This window comes from Electrophorus electricus, chromosome 2, assembly GCF_013358815.1.
Source record: "Electrophorus electricus isolate fEleEle1 chromosome 2, fEleEle1.pri, whole genome shotgun sequence".
NCBI lineage: Eukaryota > Metazoa > Chordata > Actinopteri > Gymnotiformes > Gymnotidae > Electrophorus > Electrophorus electricus.
The window spans coordinates 34,907,136-34,923,106 of NC_049536.1; the positions used below are offsets into that span (position 1 = coordinate 34,907,136).

A 15,971-nucleotide genomic window follows, 5' to 3' on the forward strand; every position below is an offset into this window, starting at 1 on the left:
AGTGCGGCACATGGAACCATCTCCTCTGTGGTGATTCTGGATCTGGCTCGCTCCCTCACAGCATCCTGGTCCTAACACAGAAGAATTGCCCTGCCCCAGGACGCCACATCTAATGTAATATTACTCCGAGCCGGGTGGGGAGAGCAGAGGAGAGAAAAGGAGAAGAGGGGAGCAGGGGGCTGGGGGGAAAAGTGGCCCCTGACCTTGTGGAATTGAAGGGGAGGGCGCTACTCTCTGGATCCAGGAAATCATTTGTTTAGTGAACACTCTGGGCTACTCACTGTGTTTACTGCTGGCAGGACTGCAGCAGAGCGAAACCTCACTGACCTCCCCTTTCACCGTGAGAGAGCTGATGGAGTGCTCCACTGTTCCTCTCTTACATGCAACCAAGGGTTTTCGGTTTCTTTTCACTGCTCTTGGAGTTGTGTCCTGTAGAGAGTATTGTTTCTGCCTGTTAGGGGTTTTGAAGCAAAAGAGTCAAACAGCCATATAGGATAATATGATTTTGGGCTTATTGGTCTTTTTGGTACACTGGTTTTGTTGCGAGGTGAAAAAAGGTTTTCCATTCAAAATAGGTCCCTGTTAGGGGGGAGGTGTTGTTCTACTGATGTGGGGTGTCATTGGCGTTGTTTACAAGGCAGGGTGTATTGATTCAGGGTGAGGTAGCCTCATTCTCCTCTGAGAGCGCCATTGTACAGCCTCCAGGACAAACATAGGCTCCCTGAGGAGCTCTGATCACATTTCAGCTCTCTCCCTGTGCTACAGCTGGGCACTCCTAAGTGCCTGCGGTTACAAATGGACCACTCAGTGGGAGATAGCTCATGTGAATGCAAGACTAAGCATTCAGATCTGTGATTTATGTGTATGCGTGTGTGTTTGTTTTTGCATGTGTGTGTGTGTGTGTGTGTGTGTGTGTGTGTGTGTGTGTGTGTGAGTTCATGACTATGATTAGGATTCTTAGTGAGCCTTCTTCTGTGTTTGTGCAGTTGTTTGTGTATTTCTGTTGCTTGTTTATCCGTTAGAATCCCTCTTGAATTGTTGTCTTGTTTACAAGATGCCTACTTATTTTCTCAAGAACCATGGAACTTTTGATTTTGTGATTTTGTGATTTTGCTCGAAGCTCCCAGTGACACTCAGATGAAGAATGCTGAAGTTCAGAGCTCAAAGCAAAAATGTGATGTGCAGTCAGAATGTGTTCTAAGACAAAGCGTACATTCTCTGTGGCGGAGGCAGACAGGCACTGACTGGGGTCAGAAGTCACATGAGACAGAGTTCTAGAGGTGTCTGAACTGGCTGTTATGTGATTAGCTCAGGAGATAAAAGCTATAAGCATGTTTTAATTGGATTACATGCCTGTCCCATTACATAAGCATACACACAGTCAAGCCACAATATCTAGCAGTGACCTTCATAAACTATCCTCTAAAAAACTGTTTCACTAGCAAAAACCCTGAAATTTCAAGTTGCATCCTTTTTTAATTTTCTTACCCCTCCAAATAACGAAGACAAAAATATCTACCCAGTCCTCCCTTACAGGGAGGAGACAATCAGTCGACACTTTAATTATAGATGAAGGTATTTTGTGACTGGAACATATTGATTTGAATGCCCCGATTTCTCATTTTGTGCCTTGCCGAGCAGAAACAGCTTTTCTCCTGTATTATATGGCAGATATTTGTGCTGGGCACAGCTTGGAGTGGGATTCTGACCTGGCCTTTTTTCTCCAGTCCCCAGAGGAGGCGCATCCAGAAGCCAGCCCTCTTCAGCCCTGTTTTAAGACAGAGACAGTCGGATTCGGTTTCACAGGCAATTAGTCTGAACAGAAGCTACTGAATGAGAGTGTTTGTACCCTGTAGCCTCTCAGCCCTGCTACAGTAAGCATATCCTGCCAGAGCTACGGCCAGTGCCTTGCTACGCTCCTATTGATTGGTGTGGTACTGTTGAGTAGCAGCCTACTGAGAGGTATCTGTCACATCAGTAGATGACGAGAACAGTGGAGGTTCTCTGTTTTTGTTGCGCAGTTTCAAGGTTTATTTACATTATGCAACCTGTACATATATATGTAGTATGATCAATTCTTACCTTGCCACCCAATTAAAAAATGACCAATACAAACAACATGTGGACATCATATACAATAAACATACACTATGTATAGACAGTGTGACCTCACACAGTTTAGCCCTTTAAAACATGATGTACAAAATGTATTATCACCCAATGCTGTGTATGGCACTATTGACTGCACTATTGAGTCCTGGTGGTCCTTTACTGCTCTACCACCAAACACCTTCAAGATAACAAAGGAAAAATCGACAGAATAATAAGATCGCCTGTCAAATCCTGATTAAGCACCACTCCTGCGGGAGCGCCGGTGTGTCCCTGCTGAGACTGAGTGTGTGTGCAATCTGTGCTGGGAAAGGCTGAAATGAGAAATCACCTCTGTGGCTTCTCTCCACTGCCTCCCTCCCTGTGCCTGTTAGCCTGAGAGGTAGTGCTGGTGTCTCCTCACAGAACACGTGCGATCAATAATGGCACCAAATCTCTGCCTTCCTCCCTTTTCCCCCCTCGCTCTCTCGCTCTGCCTCCTTCACTCTCTCTGACTGATGGACACCTTGCCAGCAGAGCTGAGGCGCTTCCTGTCTGACACGACATGTTAGAGACACACTCGCATACTCAACGTCACACATTCTTAAACAGAGATTTCTGGAACAGCTGAGATGTCTGTGTGATGTACAGAAAGTGGAGGCAGGCCTCTGCCATTCATATTCTATCACCAGAACAAACGTGAAGGCTGTGAGAGATGAGAGGGTAATATCAGGACAAGCCCAGGCATGTGCAGAATGTTACTTCCCATAAATAATTACTCCATTGCCCCAAAGATTAAGCTAATTGTTTCTCTGTGTAGATCTACTTGCATTTATTTGAATCTAGCTCAGTGTTTTTCTTTTTGTTTGAATATTGATGGACTTCCCAAACAATCTTTGCACTTTGCAGGATGTCTTCTGGAAAACAGCCAATGGCAAGAACTAAATACATTCACAATAGTATTTGTTATTTTCAGAAGCCCACTGTCCGGCAGTGAAACATCTCCTGACTATGCAGCCTGTGTGTTTACATCATCTGGGATTCAGCCCTTGCCGATTTGCCAAGGAAACACTTTGTCATGTTTGATTTTCCGTCGTTTAAGCTAATAGATGCTGCTGATTTTTTGTCAGCCTGGCTTTCTGCTGAGGTTGGGGGACCCCAGCGGAGCTGCAGGTTAATGTAAACCTGATTTCTCATATATCACGCGGCCTCCCCCTCCCTGGGCCTCTCTGCCTGCGTGCGGCACAACCCCTCAGGAGGCACCTCGCATGCTCCTCACTGGGCAAGAAGCGGAAAGCTGTGAATAAGAGTTTGTAATGAGCAGCGCAGGTCTGATGTGGAGAGCACACCCTACCCGAGAGGTCTGTGTTATGTGTCTGGATGACCTTGCACCGTGTAATCTAACGGTTTAGATGTGACGGTCACTGTCACTGTCAGCTTCAGAGAGGAACTGAAGCTCCATGCATGTCTGGCCATGAAGAGCAATTGAATTGGTTAAAGAAAAAAGGCTTACTGCTGACTTTGGGTCCCTGACTGTAGTCCCTGGCAGGTACTGAACCTGTGAAAGAGAGGAGTGAAGTACAGGCTGGTGTGAGCCCCTGTAATTAGCTGGATCCTTGTGATTTCTCCCCCCTTATTATGGGTAATGGAATGGGATTCTCATGAATAGAAGCAAATGAGTTGCTGAGTACAATTTAATACCAGAGATATTTAACGAGAGCTTTTTTTCATTATATGAGGTGTATTTGCATAATTCATGCAACGTCCCGTGGACATGTCGCTAACGGGAAAGAGCAGCGACTCATTTTTAAATGTATTTTATCACTTGGCTTTGATTTGGCACGTTCTCCCCCTTCGTCCTTCTTAAAGGCACAACGCTGCTCCACATTCTCTTCTCTTCTTCAGCACACACATTCACTCAGGCTATCACTGCTATTTGGGCGGATTCACTTCAAATGGTAACAAAGGCTTGCCTGCGTGTCCACTCATGGACATAGCCATTGAAACGGTTCAGTCCATTAAAGGTGATAGCGTGGTAATCAGGTAATGGATGACTCTGTTTGATGAAGGCTTAATTTTTCTCCCGCTCCTGTGTATCTCCGCAGCCTGCCGGCCTGGCTTTTATAAGGCGTTGCCTGGAAATGCCAAGTGTTCCAAGTGTCCCCCGCACAGTTACACACACCAGGAGGGCGCTGTGCACTGCAGGTGTGAGAAGAACTACTTCCGCGCAGAAGGAGACCCAATCTCAATGGCCTGCACACGTATGTATTCATCACCTACAACCACAGTCCAGCTTTGGCGCAAGATTTCCCACCCATCAGCTTTCTTGAGGAACACCACAATGCATTTGAAATATGCAGGCACAATTATTAGTCTTTTAGAGCAGTCTTTATTTGTATTTCCAAAGATAAGTGTTTACGTCACTTCAAAAGCACAGCCCTGAAGTGATCATAAAGTTACTCCCTTAAGTGCTGTGGTTTATGGTGTTTGTTCTGGGACTGATGAATTTATGCTGCCTCTGTCTGATAAAGTTTCTGATCCTCCCCCAGACAGCCTGCTGTGGACAGGCTTTGTTTGTTTATTTTTAACTGTTGTAACCAGTGGGTCTCCCAGGACCAGCGCTATGGAGTGAGTAAACCCATTTTCTTTCAGAGTCGACGATGCAGATGGTATACAGATGCACACGGCCTCTGCCAAGCAAATCCAAAACATGCTATTCATAAATTATAACTTTGCTATCAGTGTTGATTCAGATCACATAAAACCATGGCAAGCCTGATCATCCCTGTGGCCAAGTTTAATGGAGTATGTCTTATATTACATCCAAAGTAGTCAGGACATTAGGTCATGCTACGGTAATATATGTTGCAATTCTGAAGCCTGGCTTCACTCTGAGCCAGTGTTTCAGACGTCAGTAGGTATAGTCAGAATTGTATAATTTTACACAGTTATGCTGCTGAGTAGAAATGTAGAAGTAGAGCAGAAAAGCGCTGAGTCAGCGTGTGTGAGTTTCATTTTAGCATGTCATGCTGTCACAGCCATCGAGCAGAGACATTTATCTATATAGAATCTCCCATGATGCATGGATGCTACCTTAACTAGAACATATTAGGTTTGAGTGGCCCTGAAATTAAAACAAGGACTTCTAGGATTTTTTCTGTATTAGCTTTGAAGGTCAAACAGAGTTCCTTGGCAATTTCAACTTTCCAGTTGTGTTTGAACTGTTTCATATAATTCGCCTCTGTTTTTCTCATCATATTTCATGAATGATAACTTTATAATTTTTAAAGTTTATGTTGGAGCTCATAAAAGCAAGGTCCTGATTTTAATCACAGTCAGACCTTTCAAAGGCACTCATATTTAGCCCTGCTTTTAAAATATAGAAATAGTCCTGTTTATTTCTCCCTGTCTCCTTTTTATTACCGCATAACAGTGCATAGGCTATAGCATAACTCCCCAATGTAAGGAAAAAGTCTACAGGAAGCTGGAACAAATATGTTCGGTATCTGGGACATTTATCAGTAATACCAGGCAACAAACACTATATATTCTCCTGTCTCAGCCAAGGGCCCAGACTGCACTGTGGTCTCAGTATTGCGATGGTAGTGGGATTTCTAGCCTGTAGTGCTCCTGAATGCTGCAGTCACACCTTCGTAGGCAGGAAACAGAGTTTCTTGTCAGATGGGGTCTGTGTGTGTGTGTGTGTGTGTGTGTGTGTGTGTGTGTGTAATGGACAGCTCACTTCAGCACACCACACATCCTCCCGCTGGCAGGCTGGCCGGTCCCTTAATATTATCTGCCACACTGTGATTCCTATTATACGTCTAGATCAAAGGATGCGGCAAACATGTTGACCCTCCACACGTTTCTGCTTTTTCCTGCAGCCTGAGAGCAGACAGGCTGGTTTATGACTTTGCTTCTAATAGCTGAATCACGTTTGTGTCTTTCTTATCCATCCAATGCTGAAAATGAGTTCCCTTTATGCTCTTCCTGATTATCTACAGAGGAAAGCTTGAGCATATTTCTACCGCTGTCTTGTAAAATATAAATCTTCTTAGTTTTAAATTTGTGTCTCATTTATATTTCCTAAGGAAACTGCAAAGGAAGCTCATACTTAAGGATGCAAGTACTTATTAAGTGGCCATTGTGGTGCATTCCAGTCTTGACCCAACTTAAATGGTGATTTAATGTTCTGTCACAATCAAGGGAAAGCCACTGGAAGTGCAGAAACGGGCGAATCATTTTCAGACATGTTTGTGTGGAGGGATCATTTTGGTAATGTTCAGTTCCTTGATGCAGTATTAAATTTTCTCATCATTCGTGGTCCAAGGCTTTTAAGAGATGTCAGTCAAAGCTAAGAAGATAGCACAACAGTGCTCCAGGAATGGGCAGTGTTTTTTATTAATCGTCTTACTCACAAAACCAAAACACAGGCTAGAGGATTTTAGCTTTTGGATAATTATGTAGGTTTAGTCCTTAAATGTTCGGAATATTCAAAAACAATCTTCATTTCTCAGACTGTCAGATTAGGATGGAATTGGTGCCTGCTTTTGCTGTCTGAAGAAAGGTATCAGAGGGAGCCATATTCTAAGGTTTCCTCAACCTTAAGGTTAAGTTAACCTAACAATCCTATAAGAGCCTCCTCAAATCTAAAGTAATGACACTTACGCAAGTCCTGCCAAGAAAATCTAAAATGCAGTTATTAATTCTGTATCATACAGCATGATATATGAATGACAAGGTCGCTGCTTCAGAACTGCATGCCCTGATGAGGAACTCATAAGTTCAACAGTGTCAATGACAAATACTATTTCTTTGGCTTTAACGGGTGAACAGTATCTGTGCGTTTTCCTTCTCTACCTCTTTTCCCCTTCAGGTCCTCCCTCGGCCCCTCGAAACGTGATCTCGGTCATTAACGAGACGTCAGTGATCCTGGACTGGAGCTGGCCAGCAGACACGGGTGGCCGGAAGGACACGACATTTAACGTTGTGTGCAAGCGCTGCTCAACCGGATCCAAGCGGTGTGAGCCCTGCAGAGGCACTGTGCGCTTCCTGCCGCGTGCCTCAGGCCTCACCAACACCACGGTGACCGTGGCAGACCTGTTGGCTCACACCAACTACACCTTTGAGATCGAGGCGCAGAATGGAGTCTCCTCTCTGGCCCCAGCACTGTGCCAGTACGCTGCTGTCACCATAACTACCAATCAAGCAGGTGAGGTCTTTACAACACCTTTTACCTTTCCAGGCCTCATTGCTAGAGGAGGAGCTCTGGTTCAGGAGGTAATGTTTTCCCCTCGCGGTTTTGCTGCATTCACCTGGATCTGCCAATTAGCTCAAGCCAGTAGTTAGAGTAAAATGAATTAAATGAAGGGAGTGTTACAAAATGGCAGGGCTTTTAAATTTTTACCCTAAACTTATAAAACTCTGTCTCATACCTCAAGGAAAGCCAGCAAATCACAACCAACTGCTTAAGGTAACTGACTGTACCATAGTGCTAACAAACACTGATAGGAAACACTTTTATTTAAAGGCATTTGACCAAAATGGAATTCCTGAAAATGCTTCACTGGGTGTCAGTCATGAGTCCATATTCCTGTGGAATTGGCTGCCACATTTTCATGAAGACAATTCAATTTCCTGGCAGCGATGTGCAACAAAGCTCAAAATTCCATTAGGAGAGAAGAAAATAATAATATCTCAGCAAGCCTATTTTTCATCCTCTACTTTTGATCCTTCCTGCGCTACGTCTGTGCACATATTCATCTGGAGGTGCTGCAGGCCGGCTTGTCAGGCTGAAGGTCATGACTCCTCAGGTTACTATAAAATGTGAACACAGAACCATCTGCCTCCCATTCTGTTAGGAGCTCCTCTGTAAGGATGAGCAGTAGTGTTGTAGGGCCTTGAGGGGCCCAGACCTCTGTATCTTCTGTCATTCCTTCTCTGTCTTTAAACTGATAGGTGCAGGACCTGCTGGGAGATTTAGAGCCAGCTTTAGAGCTAAGCTTATAGGCTTTGGAGTTTGATGTCATAAAATGGTAGGCAAAGGAGTACTGTAGATCAAAGGCTAAGGATTGATAGGTCTGCAGCCTTTTACCATAGGGAATAGTTGTCTTTGTTCTAAACCTCATAAAATCCCTACTGTCATGAAGAAGAGAGTTGAGATATGCTTAGCTAATCTTTTATCTATGCAGTATCAGCTTCTGCTCCGAGATACTGTTGTGTTTTAATAATAATGAGGAAATGCTTGTGGCATCTGGCTTCACGATTCTGATATGAAACAGTCCTGAACACTGATTGTTGTCTTAAAATAATACCACTCCTTTACATAAATTAAAGCTTTTGAATAAACATTGTGTACTGTGCCTCTGAGTATCACTGCTCATTTGGGTTTTATAGTGCACTTGCTTCATGATACTGATGATATTTTATTGTGTCCTGGCTCATCATGTTCTGGTAAGATTTTTGTCTGCTATTAGCTTTCAACATGTTGTCACAGCTGTGATCTGTTAAAAGGAGTGATTGCCAGACGCTCATGTTAAAAGGTTTTAGGAGAAGCAGTGGGTGTACTCCTTATTATAAAAATATTGCTCCATAAATTATTTGATTGAATGGGCAGGAGGCTGCAAAGTTTGACCTAAATTGACTTACTTACCTCCCAATTTATTTAGTGATGCAAACAGTTTGTATCAAACTAATAAATATATAGAGACATTTCATGAATATTCAGATAATCATTTGTGAAGTTACTTTAATCTGTGTAATTGTGTCTCTGCATAAACTCGCTCTCACTATGTATGCAACCTCTGTATCTGTTACACTATAAAGCAGAGCTTCACTGCATTTTATTTCATTGTAGATGCACTGGCTTTGGAGCGCTGAAGTGCTGATCTCTTATTTGGCTCCTCGCCACATGGTTTAGGAAGCGAATCTACACGAGTGTTTAATTTTATCCTTGTGCTCTTTTAAAGAACCCGAAACAAATCGGATCACGACCCCTTTCACCGCAGCTCCACTCCCTTGAACTCGGCCAGTAACGCAACTACCTCTGCAGTCATATAACATGCAAATGGAACAGGAGACAAACACATAACTGGCCAGTGCTCTCATCCCACAGCTACTCTCTGTCATGTAGCAGTTTTACAAGGGACTTGCAGGGATGTCAGGCACACTCCACTACACATAGCCAACATTTGCAGCTCATCCCTGGGGACATTGCCCTCTGTGTTAGGATAGTGATGGCCTCTTGGCTTATAAAAGCTTTAAAACATTTGTATTTGCCCATTTGACAGGGTGTCTTCAGACATACCACGGCCTCCTCCTCACTTCTGCCAGGACAGGATACAGACAACTAATGCTAATGACAGTGGAGAACTAGAGATGAGTGTAATGTTCTTTTTTAAACAATTGTTTAGTTTAATAGGACTGGGCGATATGGAAAGAGAAGCTTACTAGGACAGTAAGGTGAGGAAATGAGGAGCCCTGCGAAATGCAGAGTAGTATTGGTCGCCTGGTGTTGTACTGGATCCTCTCCCTACCACAGTGGGGCCCCTTGAAAAGAGCAAGGAGCAGGGTGAGATGAAGGGTGTGTCCAAACCAGGTGTCTGAGATGTCTCTGCTGAGAGCCTCCACAGGCCTCCTCTCTAAGCCATGTGGAGGACATTTAGTGACCCAGTGGTCCTCTGGTTGTCATTACCTTATGATGCATTTCATGAAGATCCTTTGCAAATCTGAAGCTCTCGTGAAACAAAGTCGTGGAGCTCCTGGATATGCCAACTATTAGTACTCTGGTTTTGGGTTCTAGCTGAAATGTAATAATAATTTGAATAGTTTCTAAAGTGAACATATCTTCAATTGCTTATGTAGGCTCACATTAGTTTTTTGTTGTTGTTGTTTGTTTGTTTGTTTTTTTGCCAGACTTTAAAAGAGTTTTACTGCTTTCTCTCTTGGCCTAGCATATGTGCTACTCATGAGAGTCTACCAGAAAGCTGAGAAACTGTAAACTGCAAAATGGTCCATAGCTCATGTGCCATAAATCTCATCTAGTAAAACTGCAGTCCCTATAAAAAAAACTGTAGTCACTAAAGAAATACCTTATCAGAGTGCTGTGTAGGAGTGCAACCAGAAACCATCTGGATTCATTAACAGGAAAAAACTTGTCATGGGGAAAGAAGCATTTCAGAACTTTATAATCACAATCAAAAAAGCTTGAACATTTCAAAGAACAACATGTTTTTTCCTGTGGTCTAATAAAATTAAAACACGGCCAGTCAGATGCTTTCATGGCCTCTGTGCTGCTTTGCGATTAGAGAGTTGTAAAACTTTAAAAATGTAAGTGAGCCAGGCAGGAGGAGGGAGGCATGGATTCTGACTTGAATTATGATCACAGATTGGGACCATGTGATGTGCCTCAGCACAGAGATGTGAGATTCTGATGCTGGGAGCATTTTGTCATTAAAGATTTAAAACAAAGCTGAAGACTTGGGTGAGCCTCTTTCTTTGTGAACATGCCATATTAGCCATTGACTGAAAAAGCAAATTCTATGCAACTGCATTGTTGTGTTGACTTCGTCAACTTTCCCTGCTTTTTAACCAGCCACCAGCGGAGAGCCAACTCAATTAGATCTAAAGGAACCGATTCAGAGGATGCAAATAGCTGAACCAAAATGTCCACTGAACCGCCTGTGAACTTCACTTCTGTGTGCATGTAATGCAGTTGCAGGCAGAGGCACAGAAACTAATCCTCTTTTCTGGCTCTCGCCTCTGTTCCTCTCTCTCTTGCTCCCTTTCTTTTCATCTCTCCCTGCAGCTCCATCCGCTGTCACGGTCATCAGGAAGGACAGAACATCCCGGAACAGCATCTCACTATCCTGGCTGGAGCCGGAAAGACCCAATGGGATCATCCTGGACTACGAGGTCAAGTACTATGAGAAGGTGGGGGCAGTTTAAACTGTACTCGTCCTGGACATTCAACATTATTAGCATTTAAACTGGGTCTCCGTCCTTCTATATGGCCTCATTACTGAGCTTAATCGAAAGTACAGATGCACATGACTGAGTGCATGTTTCAGGTCATTAGTTCATGCCGCTTCTAAAAGACACATACACAGAGGCTTAGTTTAATAGCATAATGCATGCTTATGTCTGCTGAGGGTGATGTTTTGACTGGAATTAATGTTTTTAAATCCAGAATTTCTCTCATATTGGATGGACAGCTTATTTGATGCCCTCTCTGGAAGCATCATATTATCTCAGTTTGGCCCAAGCCGATGCATGGGGAGACACTGTGCTCTGAACTCCCCTTGCCTATCAAAGCTGCTTGTGCAAAAAGCCAATGAAACGAAACCTTAATCGCAAGCCCACGCTTCTCTATCATGAGCTACTTCAAGCAGCCTTTCTCAGGTCTGCTGCAGCTGCCATATGATTAAAGGATCATATAGGAATTGGGCCCTGACTGACTTCATATGCTAAGTAGCAGGGTGATTATTGTTACCCTCACATCACTGCTGTGTTTTCAGGCTGCCATGAGAGTAAGTATGGGTGTGTTCAGTTGAGCTCTTTCATGCTGTCAGACACTGGGAAGCCTTCTGCTCCTGTATGCTGTGGGTAATGGCTTCTTCAGGCCTGCGGGTTGTAGAATGCTGGGATCTGAGTTTGGCACTCAAGAGGCCCTGACATGGTGGGAGCCTACTCTCCCAGGCTGGCAGGGGATCTGAGGGTGTGAAAGAAAGCCTTGGTCTCCAGTGGCAATCGGCCAAAATTCGCCCCATAGAAAAAACATTCCATTGTCTAGCGGTTAAATGACTTGACGGCATGACCACACACATTCTCACTCATATAAAATATTCACAAAATTTCAGACAGGCTTGTAGTATCTTCAAAAAAGTGAAGTGTTTATCAAAGTAAGAGCAAATATCTCTTGTCTGATTTATGTTAAATTTGTCTTTGCCAAAACCATCTAACAATGTTTACCAGTAGTTGGTTTTGGTATAAATATGCTATACTCTTAACTTTCGTACGGTTCTACTTAAATAATAGTGGATTGGCTCAACTTGAATTGAAATATATTTTAGAATATGGTTTGTTGAAGTTTATTGTACTTTTCTCTCTACTGAGTAGCTACAGATATACCAGTACCACTGTTCTGGCCACTGCCAAAAGCCAGTGAGGTGTAGCTGACCCCTGTGCTGGCTACAGAGAGCCTTTGTAAAATGTCTTTCAGTATGATCAGTCAGGCTCCAAATCTGAGCCTCTGAAATGCTGTGGGTTGGCCATAATCTCCTTATTTGTGAGAATAGGCAGCTCATCTAGGGCTGGTTTCACTGCCAGGCACATGTATGCTCTGGGGGCCTCTGATCCAACATGTTTCGCTTGACCCTGGGTGGCACTAGGTCCACCTTCCACAATCAAAACTAGTCAGTCACCCCACTGATTCCTGTTAATTACACGTGCTTGTGAGACATTGCTTCAACAGGCCTTGGTGGAGTTGTCCAAATCCAACACAACTGGTCATGTGGAAAAGCCAGGGCTGGCCATTGTAGCACCTGGGATTTCCCTTGATCAAGGCTGGTAGAGGATAACAGAGTAACATCATCCCAACAAAAATACATAAGCATACCAACTGAGAAACAGAGATCCAAGCCTGCTGTGATCCAAACCTGCTGTGATCCAAACCTGCTGTGATCCAAGCCACAGCACTCCCTTGTCACACTAACAACAGGAACACTAAGCACCCTAAAGATGAATCCCGCTATGGAACTGCATATTTATTAAGACATTTTAAAGAAGGAAGACATGTGTAGTGACTATTCCTAACAACATAATGTTTAAATTGTATAATTGTGTATGCCATAAAATCACATGGTATTGAATGATTTCTTAAAATACATATGATAAACCTCCTGTGAGGATATGAAATGCATTATATGCACATGGAAACTGAACCTAAACTGAACCTAAACCTCCTGTGAGGATCTGACATGCAATACTTCCCTGAAAAGAAGACTATGTAAAATCTATATCTATATAGTTAAATACCAGGCTACTACTCTTTGTGTATATATCATGTGAACGGCAGTGATGATGTGTTTAGTGCCATGTGGCTCACAACTTTGTGTGTCAGCAAACATGTATCCTCAAGTTAACATAGTTTTCCAGGGATTGGGCAATCCAGACTTTTCAATCTGTTCAGTAAAATCTGGACAAAATGATCTGAAATAGGTAATAGGGCTTTTAGTTTTTTTAATGAAAAGTAAAGATGGTGGGAATGCACATTTGCGTTTTTTTATCATATTAATCTAGGAGAGTAAAGGAAACAGAGTGAGTTTCTCTAATTTGGCAATGTTTATTTCTCCTGAGGCCTGAATGGAAGGAATGTCTGTTGAAATACACTTTCTATTTACACAGTTTCTTTTTTTCAGCAGAGGCCAAGGCAGTAACCCCAGATTGGAGTATTTAGATTGCCAGAGCAGAACATGACAAGCATATTAAATTCCACCAATAGCACAGTCAAAAAAGTAACAATTGCATGGCTTGTCAAACCATAGCATCTGGAGGTGGCTAATGCAGACCTGAGCCATATGGTAAGAATACTTCCAGCAGAGACAGTTTGGACACACCTGTGTGTGATTTCCAGGGGATCACATGGTGTTGTGAGCAGCGAACAGTGACAACCTGTGAAAAGATTTATGGCTTCAACAAAGACTAATACAATAGGATATAGGGTATTGGTATCGTCTTTTCAGACGTTAAGAATGAATTTATTTTAAAGTGCTCATTGAACCATAAAAGCCATTGTTGCACATTTGCAGATTTTTGCACCGTTTTCTATATAAAGTCTCATGTTTGAAATGGGGATGAAGTCAAATCCTGGTTCATGTTTGGTTTAGTGAGAGGATTTTGCTGTGTAATACTGTATATGTGTGTTTTAGCAGAGGAGGTCCAGCAGTTCTGATATTTATGAAAGCATTTATGGAAGACAGTAATTAGTATTATTTTTTGCTACTGCATAGTGCCATAGTAGCATCAGAGCTAATTCTAAGGACATTGTGGCAGTATCTTTCTGATTGCTGTGCACAGATTATTTAGCTGATATACATACATATTTTTGGGGGGTTTTTTGGGTTTTTTTTTGGGGGGGGGGGTAAATAAAGATAACTTATTTATTTAAATTCAGCATAATGTCATGAAATTGATCAATAATCGTACCTGGCAAAATTAGCTGATTATAGTGTGTACCAGCTATGATCAATTAGTTTGATTCATCTAGACATGGTGCTCTGTAGAGTCACATAGTGATGGTTTAATTTTCAAAACCATTTCACAAACACTATTTGCTGTTAATTACTACAGCATGGGGTAATATAACTTAAATAGCATGGGCAAATAAACTGGCCTTACATGGTCAGAAGTAGTGCACAATGCAGAGACCCTTTTGATTAGCTCCTGATCTCTTTTGGCTGGACCTAGGCTGATGGATGAAGAGGAGAACTGAGGAGGGTGACGTTTGAGTGATCTGTTAGCAGAAAATCCTTCTTTCCTTCTGAAGTTCCTACAGTTAATGGTTTGAAGCACCACACCCTGTTTATTCCACTGTTCTTGCTTTACTCGATCAGCGACACATCTGGAAACAATGGGATGAAAGCAAAAATGCTCCACTGTGTTATATATTTTTTACCTGGTAGAGAGGATCATTGCACCCCTGAGATCTTTTTAAAAGTCCTAAAAGAATAGGTGGCAGTTTATCAAGCTGTGTTAGCACTGCCTGCAGCAGTCTGCTATGTGCATAATTATGAACATGCTTTCCTCAAGCATGTGGACCGACCTGACGTGAGGCCTCACTAGTTCATGTCATCCACTCAAATTATTCTGCCTGGAAACAGTTTGCTCTGAGCAGAAATATTTCAGAAGTGGTTAATCCTGACTGCGTGCATGGGTATGCCAGTTGTGTTAACATCTCCCTCTTTCCCTGCTGTCCTGAAGCAGGAACAAGAGACCAGCTACACCATCCTCAGATCCAAGGGCACGAATGTAACTCTGAATGGACTGAAACCTGACACCAGTTACCTGGTGCAGATCAGAGCACGAACTGCCGCAGGATACGGCAGCACCAGCCGCAAGTTTGAGTTTGAGACCAGCCCTGACTGTAAGCACCAACCCACTCCCACCTCCGCTCTGATACAGTGGGCAAACATCAGATGCTCCAGTTACACATTTGAATTTCCTGACATTTAAGATGTCTTTACCATGTATTAAAGTAAGCTTGGGTTTGGTTGATAAGGCTACCTTCAAAATTAATTTAATTGTAGTTTACTTATTTTAAATTTTGCTGTAAATATTTAGATACCCTTATTAACATGTTTCCCATTGCATAAAGTTATATAAAGTTAAGATATACAGTTAAGCATTTTCTGTTCTCACTGAAAACATTTGGATGTGTTCGGCCTGTTTTCCTTTATTGCCAGTGTGTCAAATTTTGGCTTTCTTTTGAAATGTTTTCCTTGTTTTGTATTTTCCTTTGTGTAATTTGATTGCTTTTATTTATTTTATTTTGGGTAGTGGTGTTTTTGTGACTGTGCTATATTTTGTTTTATATTTTAAAACCATAAAACTGTTCTCTGCCTTCGGTTACACCCCAGTCTTTGATAGCTGTCCGGCTGATACTACTGACGGCAGCAAGGAGTTGTCAATGCTTTCATTACTGTCCCTACAGTAAACTAGGCAGTCGAAGAGTGCACTTCATATACTGCAGAATCTGTTTGCAAAGATGGAAATCAATGCACAGTCATGAAATGGAATGACCAAGCTGGTCATGCCTCTAAGTGCTTAAAATGTAAAATGATGATGTAGACCTCCTGAGATGATAGCTTTCTAACAAATGGTTATTA

The 15,971-nt window shown here is 42.6% G+C and overlaps 1 protein-coding gene across 2 annotated transcripts in view; it reads left to right on the forward strand.

Moving 5' to 3' along the window:
* epha3 (eph receptor A3) overlaps positions 1-15,971 on the forward strand; it is a 75,382-nt gene that overhangs the window by 35,175 nt on the left and 24,236 nt on the right. For both annotated transcript variants that reach the window (XM_027012614.2, XM_035534815.1), the window contains exons 4-7: positions 4,194-4,349; positions 6,965-7,300; positions 10,895-11,019; positions 15,067-15,229. In XM_027012614.2, coding sequence (XP_026868415.2) covers positions 4,194-4,349; positions 6,965-7,300; positions 10,895-11,019; positions 15,067-15,229 — 780 coding nt within the window. The remainder of the gene's footprint in view (positions 1-4,193; positions 4,350-6,964; positions 7,301-10,894; positions 11,020-15,066; positions 15,230-15,971) is intronic.